Source organism: Conger conger, chromosome 12 (assembly GCF_963514075.1).
Source record: "Conger conger chromosome 12, fConCon1.1, whole genome shotgun sequence".
In the NCBI taxonomy this organism is placed as follows: Eukaryota; Metazoa; Chordata; class Actinopteri; order Anguilliformes; family Congridae; genus Conger; species Conger conger.
Genome location: NC_083771.1, coordinates 42,129,583 through 42,153,810, shown reverse-complemented (window position 1 = coordinate 42,153,810; position 24,228 = coordinate 42,129,583). Strand labels below are relative to the sequence as shown.

Below are 24,228 nucleotides of genomic sequence, written 5' to 3'. Positions count from 1 at the left end.
TTACGAGTCTTTCCCGTAACAACACGTGAACAAGTGCTCCATGAAGGATGCCAAACTGATGTCACTGTCCCGTCCTCTCCTCTAGAAAAATGACAAATCACCTGGAAACAATACTGAAATTCATGCAGTTGGCAGAATCATAAAAGTATGTTCAATTGCTTTCAATGGCACAGTTGAATGTAGGTATGTATGTATGTATGTATGTATGTGTGTCTGCATGTACAGTTGTTTTATTACTTTGATTGTTGATTATGTTTGATACGGAAATAGGTCTGTTGCGTCAGTGGTCATGCAGTGATAGATAGGGGAGATGGGGGAACAACCAAACACGTTTAGGTTTCCGCTTAATTTAAAAATATATACATATGAGAGTAAATCATTTTCACCCAGAAAGAAAAAACATGTCTATACTATGACTACAGACCATCAGTACAGTCCTAGGACATTCCTGCCGATTACAAAAGTAGCAAGAGTGAAACTGTTGCAACATGCCCTGACTACGGGGCAGTGGGGCAGGTTGAAACAGTGTCAGAAATATCCAAAAACAGACTAGAAAAAAATGTTTTGTCTTAATATAAGCCAAAAGTTGGTGAATCCAACATTTCTTAGCGTTTACATTTTGATCTGACGTTTGTCCTGTAGAAATGGTCTATATGTTGTCTATATTAACTGCATAAGGCAACATTAATATGTAATTAATGACTGGGAAGAAATGGAGAAGAGTGCTAAATATGACTGAAAAAGTGCATGGTATACATGGAATATATAATGTGAATTTAAATGGTATTGTGGCACATTTATAATAGGCGGGAATGTTGAAACACAGCGTTGAAACAGGCTCTGCTGCTTGTGCTCCTGCATGACTCAGAGTGTTTGCTTGCTAGTGACTTGTGACAAAATGATACTGCTTTATAACCATAATAACTCTTGATTAGGTTTTCAAATTGTCCTGCCACTCACTCATGAGAAGCGTGTTGCTATAAATGACATTACATTAATGGCATTTGGCAGACGCTCTTATCCAAAGCGATGTACAGTTGATTAGACTAAGCAGGAGACAATCCTGCCCGGGAGTAATGCAGGGTTAAGGGCCTTGCTCAAGGGCCCAATGGCTGTGCGGATCTTATTTTTGGCTACACCGGGGATTGAACCAACGGCCTTGCGGGTCCCAGTCATGTACCTCAACCACTACACACACAGTGAACACAAACCCATCATTCTTGCACAAATGCAACTATGCAAAATGTTTCATGGTTTTTTTTTCCTGTGCTTTCCCTTTGGAAGTACCTGAAGAACGATGGAATTCCATATAGGCCTACTTAACGACGCCAGCTACTTTCATAGGAAAGGTCTGGATCACTCCCAAAATTAACAATGCTTTTTACTTACCACTTAAGGTTTTGGCGGACGCCTCAGCCATTACATTTGCAGTGTAGGTTACGCTGGGAGTGATCAACTGCATGTAGCGCTATCCTGTCGGCGTCAGGTTTGACAGGCCCTAGTGCGTTATATTTATTTCTGCTGAGGTACTGCAGTAGCTTATAGCTATTGTTTTTTTAACATTAGTCCCCGCCGAATTAGTTATTCTGCTTAGCAATAGCACTTTCCTACAGAAGGACGCATATGAACTGTCCTGTAGTTGTGCTTAATTGAAATAAACACGTATTTTATCATCTGCATAAATTTCGCTCCTGGTGTTACCTAATGGAGTTTTTTTTACGAGCAGGCTACGCCTAAAGTCTGCATGGAACAAATTGCAGTCGTCGATTGCGGCCGAAAGTCAGGTTATGCATACAGTACGTTAGTTAATAGCTTCTAAACGTTTTGTAAATTGCATATATCGTACTTATCCCACGAGCAAAACAACACTACATAAAATGTATGCTGTAGGTGTGTGATTGGATGTGGGAATATGGGAATATACAGTTTGCTTGTATATGTTTGTTTTTGTGGCTGTCTTGAGACCTACGAGAGACCATATTACGAGAAGCTACTGCAGCTGTCATTGTCTTGTCTGTCTGTTCTCTAGTGAAATCGACGTCATTTAATGTCCTCATGTTGCTTCTTCATTTTTTAAAGGTACTAAAATAAATATTGAGAACAACCTGAGAGTGGCTATGTCGTGTTCTTTTATTTCCCTTTATCAACGACAAACAGTAGCACCACTTCAGTGATTTACATATATCTGACATTTTATTGATCTATAAAAATCATTTTCGTGATTACTATTTTGACTCCTGATTCGTGGACATATAATGCCTAATCCTAATTGCAAACCGCAGACCTATCTCACCTCCGCAAAGTCAAATAGCTATTGCGGGCACATACCAATGTAGGCTACCCTCCTAGAAGTTGATATGATTGCAGCACCCTTTCTTGATCTTGTGTCAATTATATTGATCTGTCATTTGATCTGAGGTGGGAGGGCTGGACAATACCACGTTGGAGGTTTATGGATTTATAGATCTCTAACAGTCAACCACTGATTTCGGATAAGACAATATTATTTACATGCACATGTCTCCCCAATGATTTTAGCTTACCCTGTGCTGAAACACAGCCAGTCCTGTAACTGCCTGTCTGAATACTGTATTTTTAAAACACACCTGTTCTCCTACATTTTGTGAATTCAAACCATATTTGACTAATATAAAAAGGTTTATTGGCACAGTGGACACCGGTGGATTCAGCAATGTCTGTATAGGCCACTACCTACAGCAAATCAGAAGCTGCATGTCTAAATAAATTAAGCATACTTCAATGTTTTTACTTCAGGCTATTGTCTCTTTGAGCGAGAAATTATTTTTTATTTCAAATCGATAAATGGTTTTACTGGAAGAAAATACGGGACTTTTCGGGTGACGGTTAAACAGTATTTGGGATAAAGAGCAGGCGCGCGCCAATGAGGAGGCTGCTCCTTTACTTCACAGCTCGATATTCCACCATCGAGACAGTGACGTCTTTGGCGTCTTGATTCATTGAGAACAAAAAGGCTTGGGAGGAGACTACATCGAAGCCAAAAGAAACACATGGATGCCCAAGCTGTTTTGAAATGAACTCCCAGATGTCAACTAATGCCGCTGATTCATTAATAGGCCTTTTAGAAAAGACGTCAATGGAAATATTCAGTTGGAAATCTACGTCTTGATTTTGACAGCTATTTAACTTTGATTAATGACAATAGTAGGGAACTGGCCGTTTTTATGTAGTTAATTCATCTTCTCGGGGTGTAAAAGGCCTGCAATAAGTGTTCCGTGCTCTGCGTGGCTCAACACTTGTTTATATAATATGATGTGTCGTGTATTTTGAAGTCTATAGTAATAATGAAAGGACGATGGAAGGCAAAAAGATTAGCATCTTGGTGTTTCTTCCAAATCATTTAATTAGTGTGCGTTTAAAAGTTATGTTAAATTGCAAATATGTTCATAATACGTCGATTTCGGATACGGAGATTTCGAACAAATTGTGTAGGCTAGTACATTTGATTTTGCAGATTGCTAACAAACGATGAAATGTATTTCATATTATAAAACAGACCAGTTATTTACCCTACCTAAATTAATCTCATTGCCCTTTACCCATCTTCCTGTTATAATGGATACTTAATATACTTTTTTGTTGGTAATATTAAATAGCCTATCTCGTATTGAGTGGAGGCCCATATTTTCGACAGTAGCGAATACATTATTTATCATTAGCCTGTAAAAAGATATATCCGGCATATGCTACACAATTTAAAAACGTGTTTGAATTTGTTTTTTTACCCAAAGAAAGTGTAACACGGCAAAAATATATATCTAACGGAAATGATTTGAATAATCACGTTTATGTAGGCTAGTTATTTTTATTTACACTTGGTGAGACATTCACCCCTGGTTATTTAATAACTAATTAGTGTACAAGTGTATTTTAACTGTGTGAGAGTTATGTTAGCCTACAGAAACCCTAGTAGATATTTTACTTATAGTCGTGTTTTTCCACAGCAAATGAAAAACAAAATCACCTAACAACATAAACATACACAGAAAAACACGTGTTCGCATATAGGCAAAGCATTAAAGCTTTTCAAAAGCAAAACTCTATAAACAGAATTTTAGACTACTATTAACCATTTTAAAATCTGTATATGAAAATTGCCTAATTTTGTACAGAGGCTGCCCTAAAATGGGTCGGTGGGGGCACAATTGCATTCTGTTATCACACGTTTAACATAGATGCGTAGGCTACGTGGGTTTCGTAGGGATACACCAAAACATATTGCACATGGGCTGCGAGCCCAGAACCCGCAGGTCAAAAGTAATACTACAGGCTGTCAACTTCATGCTGCAGTGAGGTGAGAATTAATTAATACACTGTATTAATACAACCCCATTTACGTATACTGGAGCAAATGCTAAAGAGAGCATCAGAGAGACTACTAGAATCTCATTACAACGCCTAATCAAGTTGAGAGAAACGTGTGAACGTTATAAACTGGGTTTGGAACTCAACAAGATGTCTTAAGTCACAAAATGTAATAAAACTATATGGAGACTTAACTAAAACGCATGGCTGTTATTCGCATATATCATGTGTTTAAGTAATTCCATAATTGTATTAGTGTTTGTTTTGTTGTGTTTGAGGCGTTATATTGCAATTAATAAGCAAGAGGGGCCTGTAGTTTGTCAAATGTAGGTATACAATTACAAATTCGCCATTGATTTCAACGTATCGCTTTTGCATCGATTTATTAGTCACTGAGACAGAAACAAAGCGAGTTTGCAGGTCGACACAAGGGTAGCCTATTTCAAGCATTTCCGTAGCGCAATGTTCAGAAATCTTATTAATAGTCAGTACTCCGGAACAAAAGTCAACCCGAATAAGCAAAATAATAAATGTTCACGTATTAGGGAGAAAAGCAACTACAGCACCACGGACAGTGCCATTCCTCAGTCCCGCGTGGCACGGGATGGAGGCTTCTGGCTCTTTCCCTAGTATAAGCTCAATTCGCGCTTACAAAGCAGTCTCTGCTCTCCTTATATTGTCACAAACTTCGGCTATAGTGTGAGTAGCCTACATTGGCTGCAGGTGTGAGCTAGTTATGCATTTTAGGCGAGAGGACATCATATGAATAGCCTACTTGTTGCTGTGTCAAACGTCAGTTTATATGCAGCCTAAATCACTAGTAATTCCATTCGTTTTCGTATTTCCCTTTATTTTTTTTATTATTATTATTTTTTTTACAATCACGGGGCTGCCGTGTGATTGGATGTAATGCATTTATATTTGGTCATACGTTATGGTACATTTTGAAATCTCCCTTGTTTAATCTAACTGAGGGATCGTCAAGCAATGGCAAAATCCCTGAGGAAGATTCAAAAGGGTATTGAATACGATGCATCGCCTTTGAAAACACGTCTTTTCTGAAAGAAGAGAAAACCCCGCTTTATATATGGAATTTGATTAATTATGCGAATGCGACGGCTACTCATAAAATCTAACATTTGCTCTCGTAACTGTTTTTCTTTCTTTTCAAATAATTTAAACATCGGAGAAACAGAAGCGGAAACTCCTCGCGCTGCTCCCGGACTCTCAGTTTCACTCCAAGGAATAGAACTACTTCCTTCTTTCGGATTTTTCCTCCAAGAGCTGCTCCTTTAAGCAGCGCATCCCGGTCGGTTAGTGGGATGGTTCAGTTTCAAGCTAGCGAGAGGAAGTTGCGCAGCCCGGATCAGGCAGAGAGATAAAAGCTCAGATAGTGATTGAAAGTGATGGCAAAAAGGATTTACCATTAGTATTAAGTTGGAGAGAGGGAGAGAGAGGGAGAGGGAGAGAGAGAGGGAGAGAGAGAGCGAGAGAGAGAAGCTGAGGGAGGAGGAGGGAGAGAAGGGGGGAGGGGAGGGATATTTTCCATGAAGCTTTTTCTATCTGCCCTTGAGCGTACAGGGCAAACCCGATCTGATAAAGTAAGAGGAGAGGAGGAAGGGTGGGCAGTAGCCCTCGTTTAAAGTCAACATATTTATACTTCATACTCTTTCGCGCTGGAATTTGCTTTTTTGTTACTAGATCTAGGGCAACGTCCTGTCGCGCAGGACCGCCATCCTCAGTATTATTAAAAAGTACCGAGCAAAAGAGAAAACAAACGCATCCAAAGGGAGTAGAGTAAGCTCCGGCGCAATAGTGGGTGCGTCGGTGCGGTTGCGGAACGGCTGGGACGTTGCAAAGGGATGCATATATGACGGAATACAACTCGTTTTGCTCTGAGCCGACTATTTGGTGAGTACTTCGGCTGTCAGTTTACATGTCTAATGGTCGATGGTCTTCTATCTGAAATGACGGACAACCGTGTGGTCTGTAGCCTATACCTGGCCAATTGAAGTAGCTACCTTGCGTTCTGGTACTTTGCGATTGTGTGTCAATTCACGAGTGTTTATCTTCATATTTACGTTTAGATGGATCCAACTTTTTCTCTAATTTATGGTCTATGAACTCAGAAAAAAGTTACATGCTGAACTCTCCTCACGTGTCTCTCAAAAAAGTGTTACAATTCGAAGCTATGTTAACCTAACTTGACACACCCAGTAGCCTACTCATGGAAGTACCTACGAACTCTGCTAGACTACTTTCTTTTCAAATGCATTAATCGTAGACATTTTCAGAAAGAAAAAAAAAAATCCTAGTTATATGGAACTAAGATGAGTGTTGGTTAATATTTCAGGTTGGATAGATTTATTAGGATTGTCAGATAAAAATGAAATAAGGTAGGCCTACTATGTAACTGTATGCGTTCCATGTCTGATCCACCAGGTAAGTGAGCCAGTCACTATGTATTTCTTTATTTTATACGTTGACTGCCATCTATATATATATAGGACATGTATACATAGTGTCGCCGAAAGTAATTCTTTGTACAGGTATTAGCTATCGTTAATACGCCGGCTTCTCACAATACTTGCTTAGGTGTACCATAATACTAGATACTCCTGCAGTTATATATCAATGATAAAATATCGAAATCGTTGCAGTAACACACAAGTAAATGCAATTAAGTTTTTCAATTTCTACTCTCCACCGCTGCACGCATAAGCTACACATCAACCTCACAACGTTGGTTCAGCGCTGACCCTGTAAAATTATCTTCGTTGGGTCGCAGGTGAATGACTCTACATTTTAGACATTCACACTTAGAATGGAACTTTATATAATATGTAAATTTTGGATTGTTCAGTGAAATGTGAAGCTGAATAATGTGTTAATCAAATATGTTAAATTAAATGCTAGATTTAAAACGTATATAATATCAGTTCAATAATTATGACGTTTCTTCTGTATTAATACGATAGCCTTCTTAAATTGTTCCTCCAAATGCCATATTACAAAACTATTAGCACATTACGCTGTGCCCACTGGGGAAGCGTGCGCGCGCGCGTGCGCGCGTGTATGTCTGTCTGTGCTGTGTGCCCGCGAACTGCATATGCGTATTGTTTTACTTATCTTGCTATAAAAATTAACGATTAATTGTAGCTAATTATTGTTGTTTTTTTCTTCTTTTTTGCCAGTTTCTCGAAGCGGAGGAGGTGAGGCGCACTTAACCCATGGATCAGCCTGGAGAAGTTAGTCTCACCAAGACCTTCATCGGACACCTTTCTTTCCCGACTTCTTGAAAAGAACATTAGGCTTCGCGTGCTCACATCCCTGTGTTATATCAGCATTCACTACATCTCCGAGCTGGCAGAGATATGGGCACATCAGATAAAATTAAGTCTACAGTCAACTTTAACCATGATCCCGACAATTGGTTTTAACCACACAATATCGTAGCAAATATCACAAAATAGCTAGCCTACAAAAACAGTGTACAGAATATCTATTGACTGCAAGCTCAAGTTTACCTCATATTTAACTCTCTATCTCTCTGTATGTGTTGGCACATTTAACCTTTCTTCAAAGTTTGAAACTTTATGTTTGTATTTCGAGGAGGCGGATTAAGACGGATTGTCGCAATGAATTAACTGGGTGATTCAATATGATTACAAATCGGGTTCCATGCTGATCTCTTCAGCGCGTGCTGACCTTGCGGTGGCACCCTTCACCCTTCTCCGGACACTCAGTCTCGGACCATGCGCGTGGCGCCAGCGAATGCCATGCTCCTACGGGTCGCGTTGCTTTTCCTGTGCATTGCTTTGACTCTGGGCCAGTACGACATATGCAAGTCCCTAGTGAGCACGGATGATGGCCCGATATGGGAGTTCTACGCCTGCCAACCCAAGCCCGCCTCCATGAAGGACTTCATGCGGATAAGGGTGGATCCCCCCGGCATAACCTGTGGAGACCCCCCTGAGAGGTTCTGCACTCTGGTAAGTGAATTGGCCTGGTTTGGTTTGCATTGTAGTATACCGCTTCAGACACTACAGTAACTAGGCGTAGTATGATTATATTTTCATCGCAAATCAGAAAATGATGGACGATTCGGTCTTCATGAGGACAAAAGTCTCATGATGCGTAGACTTAACGGTGGTTTATTTTCACGATCACAAGTAATAATATGAAAACCCAACAACTGACCCGCATAGCGCAAGGCCTTATGTAGGTCTGATTTAGTCGACGCATTAAATGTCTCTCTAAAAAGCATAACATAACCGGAACGGCTTGGTCTCATCAACAGAAAAGCCATTACGGACCGGTAGCTGGTTTTGTTCAAGGCTTGTATTGCTTCGGCCTTCTTTGAAAGTGGTGTAGAATGAAATTTCAATTTCCTATTTCCCAAACAAAATGGGAAACATTTTTTTTTAAATAATAATGTGGTCCTAAGTGTAATAATTGCGTTTGCTATGTTGCCACACAAGATGGTCACTGAGCACTTACCTCCTAAGGGGGTGTTGAGAAACACAACATGTTGAGAAGCATTACTCATTTATTTTGCCATCGGACGTTTCTGGCCAGGGAGAGGACTGGTGTTGGAAAGGTTATCCCTCACTAAATCGGTTGGCAAGCCATTGTGCTGTGGCAGCAGGCCAAGGAGCTGATTGTGAAGTAATCGGATGAAGTAATTCTCACATGTCCTGGACAAAGGGAGCCCCTGTCTCTGACAGTTGTGGGGTGTTGGATTTTTGTTTTTATGGTTTTCTTTTTTTTGGGGGGGGGGGGGTTGAGTCGGATGTTTGCACGAGACAAAACTACGCTGAGTATACTCTGTCCCATAGTGTTTTGTGCCATGTGTGGCATGAGGCTTACCGGATTGGCGGCCATGTTCCATCCAGGGAGGGTGAGAGGGTGGACTTAACTGGCATAAGCAGTGAGAACACCCCCCACTGCCCTGTTCCTCAAAGCTGCCCTCAGATAGAGCAGCCGAAAGAAGCTTGCATGCCCCAGCTGCGTTAGCCTATTGTTCACTTCATCTTCATGAAACTCTCATGGTAACGATAGCAGTCATTTACAGTGATACTTCCTTAAGCGACGGTCTTGTAGTATGAAGCACACAATGACACATGTTTGACCTTGTATTTATTTATTCTGTTGAGGTCGTCAATCGTTTTCATTCACACTTTGTGGCTATTGTCCGCATGTCTTCCAAACCAATGAGGCAAGTATACAGTATAACTTTGCATAATGTGAATTTAACAAAAGGTATGCATTAGAAATTGATAATCATGCTCATGGCTCCTATTCTGAAACAGGAATGTCTTGAGGCTTGCTGATTATGCTAGTAGATCTGAATTTTTTTTCTCATTTGAATTTGTGCTAGATTTTGGATCTCTGCCCTGCTTTCATTAAAGACAGAGTGGGTGTCAGAACTGTCCCTCTTCAATCTGAATCAAAGGCTAATTAATTCAGGAATTCAGAAAGTTTCTCTGTGGGGTGAGGGCATGTAGAGTTTGAAATAAGCAATAATACCAATAAAAACCTATAAAGCAAAAGCAAAAATTAGTTCACACTTAAGAAAGAAATTCTTGTAGATTGTTTGTTATCCAAAGGCAAAAGACACAATGCTGATGCTTGTAAAAGTCCTTTGACAGCTCCTGAAAAAAATACAGTCTTGGCCATCGACAGCTGGCCTCTTACAGCCCGACCGAGAAAGTTCCTCAAGTATTTCTAGACTATGAAATATTAATGGACGGGATAATGGCTTTCCTAACAAAGGCTTGCTGTAGTGTTCCGAAGACACCGACAATGCTCCGAAGGAGAGGGGCGATTGGCGTGTTCTTCCGTGTAAGCACTTTTGAAAGTTGGATCAATAACGCTGACTGTTCCTTCAGTGATCCGGCCGTCTCCGGAAGGGCCGATTACCGGGAGGAGAGGTTAAACAGTTAAGCCGCAGGCCGGCAATCAGTCACGCTAATATTTGCACTGCATTGGTTAAAGAACCCAAATCCCCCTGCTTCCTCGGGTGATGCAGGACCCCTTTCTGGCCCCAGTTTTATTTGTGCAGAAAAGGTCCCTTTCATCAAAGAATCACCATAACGAAAATTGCTTTCGCTTTACTTGTATCATTCAGTACCTTCTGGTGGTTCACACGGAGAGGAACAACAAATCCAGCAGTGGCCGTTCTTTGGCGAGGGGGTTTTGTTGTTCCCAAAGACTACAGTTTAATTCAATGGCAAACAGATTGGGATTGGCCCTGCTTCTTCCCTGTTCCCGATTTAGTAACTCCACTCTCCTGGGAAATGGCTTCCATCTCATCAATGATTTAGAGGAGTGTAGAGTCCCTCCCGTGCTTGCACAGGAGATCATGTGGCATTTTTGTGCAGCGCTTTCTCGTTTTATTTTCCATGGATGGTGGTGTTGGCCGCTGCCGGCAGTGTAGAGGGAGGTAGCTAATGATGGAGAAAGGGAGGGGGGAGATCACAGCTTAGCTAAGCAGAAAGACCAAACCGGGCGCGCGCCGTCGTGCTCTCAGCCGACAGCTGCCGTGCTCCGCGTGCCCCCCGTTCACACCCCACCCGGTCGGCGCGTGCGAACGCGGGAGCGCACTCTCTCTTCCATTGTGTTCAGCAGTCTTCCCGTTTCCACAGCGGAGTCGCTCGTTTTAGAAAGCGAAAGGCTGCCTGCGCTAAAAATAGCCGGGAGAGTAGCGGCGCAGCAGAGGAGTGGCGCGCTGGAGAAAAGAGCAGCTGCTACGCTGTCTGTGTGTGTACGCTGTCGTAGATACGCCGCTGATAACCTGAGCCGCGCCGGCACGGAGAACCGTGCCGTACCTGCCCGTAGAGCGCTCTGATGGGAGCCCTGGACCATCGCAGGCAAGGCCACTGGGAGCTCGGCTCCTTAAGTACTTGGCAGGGGCACAGATCGCGGGAGTGTAAAGATGTGCGAGGTGGGTTTAACCAGTTAATGGGATACAACAGGCCCAAATTAGCTTTCCCTCACGTTTGCCGGTGAGTCTACCAGAGCTCTGTCCTGAGAGCAGGGTGAGCAGTGCTTTGGAGCTCCTGCCCACGTTGGACGGCCTTTTTTTTGTGGTTAGAGGAAATTTGAATGAGCCCACCCAACCACTGCAGGTGGCGTGGTCCCATTAGACTCTGCCCACGCACGGTAATCTCCATCTGCTCGATTTTTCACGCCTCACCATTCTCAGGGGATTCTTCAAATGAAAGCACTCTTGTAATCTTCTGTGTCATCCCACCCCGGCATTACTGCCCCATAGGAATGGGTTCTAAAACAGGAAGGAGGTTGTGTTTTTGAACGTGCACCACATAAACTACTGTACCAAACCGGAAGAGGCTAGTGTCTTTAAACAAGCGCCATACAAACGGCCAAACAGGACAAAGCTGATGTTTGTAAACGTGCACTGCATAAACTACCAAACTGAAAGATACTAATGATTTCAAAAACCGTCCAGTGCCAGTCATGGAAATAAATGTGAATTGCTGATATGACAGGTTCTGCCTCATGAACCTTAGAAATTTGTCACAGATCCCAGAAAGGAAGAATAATTATAACAATGGCAGTAGACTACCACCTGGGGAATATAATGGTCTTTAATAGATTAAACTGGATGGTAATTTTACTCTACTGCTATTCTTAGCAAATATTCAAAGCACAGCTGTAAATTTAAGTTGGATACAATGACAGTCTAAAACAAGTGAGGTGCTTTCCCCTCTGTATACTCATGGGTGCTGTAATTATTGGATTTTTATTTGTTCATTTGTTACGAGATGAATTGCCATTCCTCGTGGCTATGTGCGGAGGTAACGAGGCGTTTAGAGAAGGGAGGCCTTTGTGGAAATGCGATAATGCGTTTACTTGTTGAAGTCCAGCAGGTCAGGCAGCCCATGGAGGAAGTCAGGCTCTCTCCTCAGTATAGCAACTCAGGACTGCAGTGTGTCTCCTGGTGCCCCCAATGTAATAAGCCCGCTGTTTCATGCTGAATGTGTTCAGTGCCAGCTGCTCTGTCACTGCGCCTCTTGGGGGAGCTGCCTTCAGTGTAATTAACTGAACACGAAGAACAGAGAGAGAGAGAGAGATGCCTCATCAGGGGAACCACCATGCAAAAAAAAAAAAAAAACCCTCTCCGGCAAGAGAAACAATATCACGCATCCCAAATCGGTGCGTTTTAAGAGCATATAACTCTGCTTATGGGTGTTATTCTTTCAGAATCTCTATCAAACTTCCCCTGTTGGCATCAATTGTGGCTGATCTTATTCTGCTTTCAAAGAGTAAAAGAATGCAAAAAATAGAATATTTATGGACGGATTTTCAGTCATTACTCTCTTGTCGCAACTGCCATCATTCGTCATTATTAGCATTGCTGTTTCTGTCAGTATAGTTGTGTTATAGTTATTGCAGGTATTGTTAATAAATTAGTGTATTTAATCTGATTGTAGTAATAATCAGTTCTTAGGCAGTAATGTTGTATCATCACACATAAAAGCCATGTTGAAAGTGAAGGACAGAGATACAGGCTACAGCAGGCAGGGGCAGGAGGGCATCAGCCGTGACTGCGTCCTGTGAGGTCGTAAGGTTTACATTGTTTTTCGGGAAGCGCTAGTGGTCAGTTTGTTTCCGTCCTCGTCGTTTCCGTTTCCACTCCTCTCTGCGCCGGTACCCTCTCTCTCTCATTTCTCTCTGCTTTTCACTATCCTGACCCTTGCACTCCTCCTCTCCATTACGCTGTCCTCGTTTCTCCTCCTCTCCTCTCTCCCGGTTTGGTCTGCGATGCCTCTCCTCTCTTTCCTGTACGGACCTGAAACATCCTCTCCCCTCGCTCTCTCACTCTCCACCAGACTAGACCAGATACACCAGATACAATCATTCTTGCACTTGTCTAAAAGCATAAAATAATGTCTGTTAGCTTTATGATGGATTTTCAATAACAGTATTTTGTTGCAACGGTACTCTTAGTAGAGATAATGATGTGGTGACCTCGACCACTCTGACAGGTTTTACATTCTACTCCCCCAATTGCATTTATGTTCTTAATATAGAAAAAAAAAAAAACACCACAGTACACAGGTGGATATGGTTTCACATGAGGGACTGGGAAGGTCAGGTCAGTGAGCACTGCTTGTGCTGTATGAGTCCTTGACATCGCTATGTGAAAATAGTTTTAAGTATTGAGGGCAAAGAAATGCTTAAGTTGGGAGCTTGCAAAAGTGTTGGTAATCAGTATTCATAGACTCCCAAGTGGTGAATATTCAGGATGAATGGGGAAAATGAAAGAGGCTTGTTGACTCAATTCTCCAACAGCATGGTTTACAAAGGGTTTATTGTTCTGTGCCATAAAGGACTATTAAATGGTTGAAAGAGTGCGATAACATGTCACATCATGGTGCTGCTTATTGCCAGAGCGCCATGACAGTAATTTAATGGAAACGGCAATGATTTATCACGCTGATTGCGGTGTCACATGTGAGTAAGCTTTGTTACTGAGAACGTATACGCCAGAGGCAATTGTCCTTACATCGCTTCTCCGGCAGAACTCAGCGTGGAGCTCATCTCATGCCACAACAGCCAGTTTTTAATTTGGGCTATAGAATTGCTGGAGAAGTATTTACATAATACATCAATATCGTCTGCGAAAAACGGTACATTTTGTGTCGAGAGAATTTCCACGAGTCTTATACATCTCCGCGAACTTGAAGAAATCGCGGTCGCCTTTCTCTTTGAGTCCTCGTCCCAGGTACACCCGGCGAGTTGTTTAAAAAAAAGGAAGGCGTTAAACGCGCGGCGGTCGCTCCGTCGTGAGGCGGAAATTACCCGACTTCCCTTCGCGCGGACGCGTTCCCCGCCGCTGAGCAGTGGGCAAACGGGGAATCTACTTATCACCGCGCTATGCTTTAGCGGTGACAGGATTCCAGCACAGATAATTGCTGGAGGGGCTTAGTGTTGTAGGCCACCTGGCGTAGCAGTTGGCTGGGAGCTCGGCGAGCTTCGCCGAGGTATGTGGGACACGGGGGGGGAAGGATGCCGGGGCTACCACGCTCTCCTCAGCCCACACAAACACTGCTCCAGTTTCCCGGGGTTCAGCCAGGCAGACGCACCTGACTGGCAAACGCAGGAGGGTGCTCAGCTAGAGCGTATTTCTGACAGCCCGACTGACTAAGACCAGACAGTGAAACGAGGAGAAAAAAAAGCTAATTGGGTAGTGCAGGGACACTTGAGCAGGACAGAAGCTCGGCGTATCCAGTTTGTGCAGACCTTGCAGAATCTCCCTGTAGTCTCATTTATAATAAACTTGAACAACATATGAATCAACCCTGTAGTGGCAACCTGGATGTCCAAATACAACACCTTGTTTTTGGTTACGTTGTTCAATTCCATACTGTTTGCGCACGTCGTTTTTGAAATCACATTATAAGGCCGTACTTTCGTTGCTATTGCACGTTTAAACAGCAGCATTTAATGGAAGTAATCGTTCACATCATTTTCAGATGAAATGTGGCGTATCCACAAATGTAAAAAAATGATGTTTTGGGAATATATCTTGTGGCAGTGGAGAGACCTGTGGTGATTTGAAGGCCGGAGGCACAGCGTGTGAGTGTGTGTTCCCAGGGATGTGCACAGAGCAGACTGTCCTCAGTTCATCCCACAGATTCAGGTTAATGACAGCATTTGACTGGATCACGCTCATCCCAGGGAATTCAGGGAACAGGTCATCCTGACACGTTCAGACAGTCTGTGTGTGTATGCGCACACACACACACACACACACACACACACACACAGGCCACGCATGCACACACCCAATCATACACAGACCAATATATGCACACACACACACACAAACACATACAGACCCACACATGCACATACACACAAACACACACACACAAACCCACACAGACCCATGCATGCACACTCACACAGATCCACGCATGTACACACACACAAACACACACACACAAACCCACACAGACCCATGCATGCACACTCACACAGATCCACGCAAGTACACACACACAAACAAACACACACAGACCCACACACGCACACACACACACAAGCGCGCTCACAGACACATGCCCACACACATGTAGGTGCACTTCGTACACACACACACAAACATGCAAATAAACACACGTGCACACGTGCACACATGCTCAGCATGCACTCACACACACATGCACAAGCACAAGCACACAGACACCATGTGCAAATAAACACACGTACATGCGCATGCACAAGCGCGCACACGCAACCGCGCTAGCACATACACAATGTGCAAATGAACACACACACACTGCACAGTATGCATCTCCCTTCCCACCAGTGGTGCTGGGAAGGCTCCAAGCCCTCTGGGATGCAGACAGCCCCCTCTGCAGTGGGGCGGTAACTGTGCTGACTTATCTTCAGAGGGGATTTAGACGTCAGGAAGATGACGCCCAACAATCCCTCTGTTAATCCATTCCAACATGTGTGTCACAGGGTCGTAGGTCGGTTAAGGGTGGGGGTGCAGGGGTGAGGGGGGATGGGGCAAATTGTCAGTGCGGGTGGATTAGGGGAATATGGAGATCCATGACAGTTAGAACAATTGCCGGCAGAAAGTGAATACTAACAGGGAAAATAAATCTCAGTCACTCTTTATTATGGATTTTATGAGATTTAAATATTGAGGTTGTATTAGATTTGTCTGGTGTGACATCTTAGAAAATGAATCTGTTGCTGCTGAAAATGAAAATATCGACATGAATAATTAGGTTATCAGCAGAAAACAATGCTTTGTAGTGTCTGGTACTGTGTGAAACAGACTGTCGAAATGTTTGCGGAGGGAGCCCCTCCTACCACCCACCAGCTATTCCAGTGCTTCTGCTGCCCATAGTCTTATAGCATGTCAGAATACATTTCTGCCCACCCTGTCAGTTCTCATGTGTTGTGTCCATTTGGAATACCTCCTCCCCTGTTCACTAATTTAAGAAAGTGGTTCTGTTTGGTCATGCGTCACACCCAATGCATGCTGGGATAGTCCCCCATGACCATGGCCAAGGAATAAGCGGGTTAGATAAAGGATGGATGGATGGATGGATGGTCTCTTACCTGCTCATCACACATAACCGAACTATTGCTTTTCCAGTTTGTGGGGTTTTTTTTTGTTTTTTTTTAAAGATATTTTTTAGGCCTTTTTCAGCTTTATTGGACAGTATATAGAGACAGGAAGAATGGGGGCGAGAGAGAGGGATTCGAACCGTTGACGTGGCGGCTCACAATGAGCATGCGGTCAGTGCTCTGCAGGCTGCGCCACCGAGACACCCCTGTTTGTGGGTTTTAAACAAGTGTTCTCAAAGCTCTAGAAGTTGCCAGATGCTGTTAAAAGCCCCGCTCTTTCACACCGCCTCAGGTACTAGCAGTAAACGCAACTCATCGCTCAATTACTCACAGCGCTTGCGATTGTATGTCCTCCGTCCACATGCAGAACGACGGCTAACGTCCCCGTCCCCCTCCCCCTCCCCTTCCTCCCCCTCGCTCCACACCTCCTCCCCCCCTCTCCAGGAGAACCCGTACCTGTGCAGCGATGAGTGCGACGCCTCGAACCCCGACCTGGCTCACCCGCCGCAGCTGATGCAGGACCGGGAGCGCAGCGGCCTGATCACCTACTGGCAGACGGTGACGTGGAGCCGCTACCCGGACCCCCTGCTGGCCAACATCTCGCTGGCCTGGAACAAGAGCCTGGAGCTGACGGACGACGTCCAGGTCACCTTCGAGTACGGCCGGCCCACCATGATGGTGCTGGACAAGTCGCTGGACTACGGCCGCACGTGGCAGCCCTTCCAGTTCTACGCCGACGACTGCATGGAGGCGTTCAAGATGGCCCCCAAGAAGGTGCAGGACCTGGCCGCCGCCAACGTGACGCGGGTGATCTGCACCGAGGAGTACTCGCGCTGGGTGGGCTCCAAGAACGACAAGAACGTGCGCTTCGAGGTGCGGGCGCGCTTCGCCATTTTCGCCGGGCCCAAGCTGCTCAACATGAACAGCCTGTACACGCGCATGGAGAGCATGAAGGGCCTGCGGGACTTCTTCACCTTCACCAACCTGAGGCTGCGCCTCCTCCAGCCCGCGCTGGGGGGCACCTACATCCAGAGGGACAATCTCTTCAAGTACTTCTACGCCATCTCCAACATCGACGTCCCTGCCAGGTGAGCGCTCTTTCGGCAAATTGCCGTCAAACACCCCTGTGGTGGTCCGGGGTGGTTAGTGGGTATGAACTCCAAAATGACATGTTCACTGTAGTCGTGATCACATCAAAATCTTTCTAAATATCCCCTGAAAGCAAAGTATTCACAGTTTAAAATCTTCCAAGAGTGAATTTTCAATTTGCCTAAATGACATTCCTCAAGAGACATCGTTACTGTTAATCCAAATACAATTGCGTTTCTAAACATTATCTCTGATTATGACATTGCATTCAAATTTCCTTTTAATTAAATGGTTTTACAAGTGTAATGTATACTGCCAAATACTGGCATAGCATTACAACACTAATGATACTATTCACTAAGTATTCACTGAGTAGATTTGAGAAAAAGGCATGCATGTTACAGGTGATTTCATTCGTCAGTGTTAGACGCTGTAATTACATCAGTAACAAGTGACCTTGTATCCTGCCTGTCAAAAAAGTGTTTTATATTTTTATATTATGAACCAAAGTGAATGGCCTTGTAGTCCCGATCCTTCATAAAGCAGCATCTTTACACCGTATACCTTTAATGGTATAAAGCTTGATGATTGCTGAGATAAGTGTGTCGCCATGCCTGTCTAATGCAACCCTATCCGAAGAGCCGCAGCCCTGACATGGCCTGTTTCTGACAGTGAGGAATGGGGCTATGGTTCAACAACTATTTAGCATCAACAAGCCTTTTTTTTTTTTTCTTCTGAATTATTATTCCAATCAATAAGGCACGGTGACATTTGAATGGTATTTAACATCCGCAGAGAGGGTGGGGTGGAAGGGCAAGGGAGGGACCAAAAAATGCCAAGCAAGTATTTACGGTAAGAAGGTGTTAGTTGATGTCATCTGAGAAGCAGGGGGAGGCGTATTTGATGAAGCCTTAAGCTCCTGCTGACCGTGCACATTCTGCAGAGTAAAGCCCCGCTGCCTTTTGTTTCTCAATAAGTGTCCTGTAAGTATCGATCAAAAGAGCACCAGAGACGGATCAAGGCAAGGCAGAGACAATACTCTCCCGGCCGCACGGACCGCTGCCGCAGAGATGAAGGAGCAGGGCCGCGTTTCTGCTGACATCTAAATCCAGAGCAATTCTCCCTTTTCTCCTCGATTTAGTAACACCCGGGCAAATATAAACTGTGATAAAATGAATGAGGTTAGTCCACCCACTCATCACCCACCCACTGGTAATGTAATCCCCTAATCAATAGTTATTCCGGGATGTAGAGGAGGGGAAAAAAATGGCGGAGGGTGACATGGTCCGGTGGACAACGTGTTAAGGAAAATGCATGCTTGGTGCTTTCCGTTTTTAATTCCCTAGGGATATAATGCTAATGTTTTGCTGCTGAATGTTCTTCCTCGGGCTGGGATTTTTGTATCTGCCCCACCACAGTGGGAAATGCCCCTGTCAGGTTTGAGTGATAAAAATAGGAGTAATTTTTCTGACACCTATCTGCCCAATGAGCTCTGACAGAAACAGAATGGGCCCATCACGGTGGTAATAGGACCTGCCTGAGCAATCGACGGCCGGCGGTACATCCTCAATGGCTCATTTCCTCCTGTCCTTAACAGCCATAATAATCAGTAATTGAACTTAATGAAGTATAAAAACAAGGACAGAAGCTTCCTAATTGAGAGAGATGTAATGTAACCTGCTGATGGGAATCCGGAGCGCGGTTTCATTTCCAGATTTGCTCATTTAATTTGTTGATTGTTTTTCCTATTCGGTTACTGGCTACGTGGCGTTTGCTCTTTTAAGTATCCCTTACTTGAATACAGAATAATGAATGCATTAATGAATGAATGGTGAATGTGTGAATAAGTGAATGAATACTTTAAAATACATTCTGAAGTAACTAAGCATTATTGTAGCACTCACCAGAGATCAGACTTTCCAGCTTGAGAGGCACTAGACAGAGGAAAGGGTTTTTTTTATGGTTTTACCGGGCATATGGGAGTATCAGTAGCTGTGTCATCCTGTACACATCCCTGGTCTCATGGCTAACTGCTGAAGCTAAGCAGATGTGGGCTTGGTTAATGGAGGATGGAGGACTTGGTTCCTGCCGGAATTGGGGTGGCCTGTAGCATAGTGGTCAGACACGTAAGGTCGGTGGTTCTAATCCCGGTGTAGCCACAATAAGATCCGCACAGCCGTTGGGCCCTTGAGCAAGGCCCTTAACCCTGCATTGCTCCAGGGGAGGATTGTCTCCTGCTTAGTCTAATCAACTGTACGTTGCTCTGGATAAGAGCGTCTGCCAAATGCCAATAATGTAATGTAATGTCATTGGTGGAGCAGTAAGGACCATTCTTTCCTATGTCTGGAGTCTGGAGTGTCCCTGCATGCTTCTCTGTAGGAGGTGCTGTCCTTTGGCTGAGATGGCAAATCGAGGTCCCGACACACTGTGGTCATCAATGATATTGGTGGCACTTTTTCATAGTTTAGATTAACCCTGCAGCCCTTGCCAAATTTCCGCAAAAACTGGCTCTAAATTTGGCCAACTAATCACCCCTCCTATCCAGTTTGATTCCCCAGGTCACTGGCTGCAAATTAAAATTGAGTTCTAAGATGACCTACTTAAATGAAAGAGACTAAATACATTAAATAAAATAATGAATTGTATTAACCCTTGACATTCATTAAATTAAATAAATACATTTTATGGTCTGTTTTATTGTCATATGTTCCACATCTATAATTTGGTTACACTTTAAGTTCAACGTGTGTTGTTAACACTCTGGTTAAGACTGAAGGTTATGGCGGTCTGGTTATGACTGCAAATAATGATAATAACCATCGTAATCATTGTTGTTATTATTGTAATTGTTGTTGTTATTGTTATTATTGTGTATTGTGAGCTGATCGGTTGACAGGGGATACCATGAATGCATGTGAAGGGGAGCCGCCTGAGTCTAGGAAATGAGACGGGTCTGGGATCGCGTTTATCCGGGAAAGTCCCCGGCACAACCCCACCCCTGTCCTTCCCCCTCCCTTTTCTCCATCACCTAAGATCAGCTGAATCTACATGTATTCAGGCTGGAGGTAAAGTGCAGGAGCCTCCATGCTGTATCATCAAAATAAACCTCCTCTAAAGAGCTTGCACAGGTAGTCAGGGGCCAGGGACCCAACAAATAATGCTGTTTTATCAATAATCCTGGAACCTGATAGCCCATTAAGTGCAACTGCAGGAGCGCGAGGGCGGAAGAGATGGGTAAATTTAGCCCAGTCGATGTGCTGAAGTAGCCCGGCGGACCCGGTTTCAGATGGGCAGGCTTATAGAGGTCAGGTGGGGCGGGGAGAGGAGGGCTGGGAACTCGCCGGGTGTGTGGAAGGCGGGGACGGGGACGGGGACGGTAACGGTAACGGCACCGAAGCCGTCGGCGTCCTCGGTCCGCGTTTAGCCATTCCCACATGTGGGAGTGATGTCATGTCTTCTGCATACCACTGTTGTAATGTGTAGTTACATTACATTACATTATTGGCATTTGGCAGACGCTCTTATCCAGAGCGACGTACAGTTGATTAGACTAAGCTGGAGACAGTCCTCCCCTGGAGCAATGCAGGGTTAAGGGCCTTGCTCAACGGCTGTGCGGATCTTATTGTGGCTACACCGGGATTAGAACCACTGACCAGTTATTTGCGTTACTGTCACCTTCCTGTCAGCTTTGACCAGTCTGGCCATTCTCCTCTGACCTCCTCTCATTAAGAAGGAAATTCTGCCCACAGAACTGCTGCTCACTGGATGTTTTTTTGTTTTTCGCATTATTCTCTGCAAACTCCAGAGACAGTTGTGTGTGAATATCCCAGGAGATCAGCAGTTTCTGAGATACTCAAACCACCCTGGCTCCAACATTCATTCCACGATCAAAGTCACTTAACCAGAGGACTGGGACGGTAACGGCACCGGAGCCGTCGGCGTCTTCGGTCCGCGTTCAGCCATTCCCACATGTGGGAGTGATGTCACGGGACGAGAACGGACGCGGCCACAGCCGGTTCTGCTGCAGTGCTGTCCTTTTTACGAAATGGCTGAATTTAGCGACGGCCAACTGGTTCAGTCACCCCACCCGTGTCCCTGCACTACCGTTTAGTTGTGGATGGTGGTGGGTGGTGTTTTTTTTTTTTTTTTTGGTCAGCTCAGGGGCCTAGAGACCAAAGCACTTGTCAGTCCCTTTGATAGAGCACGGTCTATCCTGACCCGTGACAGATCCGCAAATGGAGTATTCTTCCGCCCTCCCCTTATGGATGCAATCAGGGGGGACACGTCAAAGTGTCGGGGCATGTGAGCGCCTTGATTGGCGTGTAACAGGCCCTTGTCACTGGCTGTCACCCTTCTCCAGTGTTTCACTCCGGTCTCTAACTCTACATGACCAGGTTCACGCTCTTGCTAAAAAGGGTATCTTGAAGGGCTTGACTCTCCATCAAGATTTGCCTTCAAGAATGCGGAATTTAGAGTGTGTAAACAGCAGACTACTAATGTATTTTCAATGGAGAACTTTACTCTTTCTGTCGCAGTTATTTATGCGCATCATTTTCCATGCAGAACTGATGCAAGGGAAAACTGATCCAGGAAATACACTGTAGCTTTTTTAATTAATTGTCAAAAAGTTTGAAGACTCTAGAAAAAGCTTCAGGTCTATAATCATGGCTATCATAAAGTTATGAAACAAACTGCTTGGTCTCCAGTGAGGATCTAACCATTATGCTGAATAACAGTAAGTTATACACTCAGTGAGCACTTTATTAGGTATTTATTGGTCTTCTGCTGCTGTAGCCTATCCACTTCGGGGTTTGTGTGCTCAGAGATGCTCTTCTGCATACCACTGTTGTAAAGTGCAGTTACTTTACATTACATTATTGGCATTTGGCAGACGCTCTTATCCAGAGCGACGTACAGTTGATTAGACAATCCTCCCCTGGAGCAATGCAGGGTTAAGGGCCTTGCTCAACGGCTGTGCGGATCTTATTGTGGCTACACCGGGATTAGAACCACTGACCAGTTATTTGTGTTACTGTCACCTTCCTGTCAGCTTTGACCAGTCTGGCCATTCTCCTCTGACCTCTCTCATTAAGAAGGAAATTCTGCCCACAGAACTGCTGCTCACTGGATGTTTTTTGTTTTTCGCATTATTCTCTGCAAACTCTAGAGACTGTTGTGTGTGAATATCCCAGGAGATCAGCAGTTTCTGAGATACTCAAACCACCCTGGCTCCAACATTCATTCCACGATCAAAGTCACTTAGATCACATTTTCCCCCATTCTGATGGTTGATGTGAACATTATCTGAAGCTCCTGACCCGTATCTGCATGATTTTATGCATTGCACTGCTGCCACACAATTGGCTGATTAGATAATCGCATGAAAGTAGGTATAGAGGTGTTCCTAATAAAGTGCTTAGCGATTGTATATTCAAACTCCAAATCTTATATTCTAATTATTATTATGCATTATTCTGCACATTTTACAAACGTGTGTGACGTCTTCATTTCACGTCAGTTTCACTAAACTTCCAAATGTCTAAAGTGTTTTTAATATTTTCTATATTATTATGATATATGATATAATAAAATATATATATTATCTTATACTGTATTATACTATATTATATGATATTGATACATTCCTCCAGAGTGTAGTTGGGCTCTTCCCACGTGGTCAGATTCAGAGGAGGGGTTTTTCGTCGTCTCCCTGTGACACAGACAGTCTTGTTACGTAAGTGCCGAGGAATACCTCTGTGCTCACATGATTTATAGGCGTGAAATGTTTCACAATGAGCATCCCATGACTGGCGTTGACTGGAGTTTTCCGGCCTCTCTCCCTTTAGCCTCAATCCCATCTGTCTCTCGCTCCCCAGATCATAAAGTCGGCCTCAATAATGAAATAAAAAGCAGGCCGTAAGCCTTGGCTGAAGAACTAAGTGGATTAGTTGTAGATTGAGAGCTGTCTGAGACAAATGTGGATGGGAAAGAGCTCCACATTTGTCTCCCTTAATCCGCAGCGCAGGGTCATTTCAGAGCATTAACCCTTCACAATTTAATTTTCTCCTGGATCTCTGAGAGTTTGCTAAGGTTGGCTGTGATGGGAGGTGAAGCGATTGGTTTTCAGATCGCTGCTTATTACTGCGCCTTAATGACGGGAAGTCCCTATCTTGTTCATTTAGGATGTGGCCATTCCTGATGCTATATTTGCTTCTCTCATTATCTCATTTAGAGAGATAAAGTGCTTAAATGTATCAAAATTAGGACTGATGATTTAATATCGGAGTTTAGTTTAGTTGTAATGAAACTGTAAGCAAACCAAACCTTTAAAGCGCTATACACCGTTTGAATATTTAGCTCCTCATATACACCATGTGGGTATCCGTGTTTTTGAATATGTTTTTACCGACGTTCAGTATTCTGCTTAAATAATGAAGGAATTAAATGATCAAACAGTTATCCCTTTAAATATGAGTCACACATTTTGGATGTGTCCAAAAAATACGTCCTTTGTTCCAAGTAATCATCCATAATTTCAGCGATGTCTAATATGGGTATCGGTGTTTACAATACAAAATGTGATACCGTAAAATGTGCTTAAACGCGCCATTCATAATTATGACAAATCCGCTGACATTTGATTGTGGCGAAGTCACTCGGGCTGCCTGATTTCATGGTGTT

At 43.9% G+C, this 24,228-nt stretch overlaps 1 protein-coding gene across 1 annotated transcript in view; it reads left to right on the top strand.

Annotated features, from left to right (window-relative positions):
* Nucleotides 1–5,940: 5,940 nt before the first annotated feature.
* ntng2b (netrin g2b) overlaps nt 5,941–24,228 on the top strand; it is a 60,389-nt gene continuing 42,101 nt past the window's right edge. Inside the window, exons 1-3 of the mRNA XM_061261949.1 lie at nt 5,941–6,255; nt 7,539–8,336; nt 16,903–17,546. Coding sequence (XP_061117933.1) covers nt 8,100–8,336; nt 16,903–17,546 — 881 coding nt within the window. The 5' untranslated portion in view covers nt 5,941–6,255; nt 7,539–8,099. The remainder of the gene's footprint in view (nt 6,256–7,538; nt 8,337–16,902; nt 17,547–24,228) is intronic.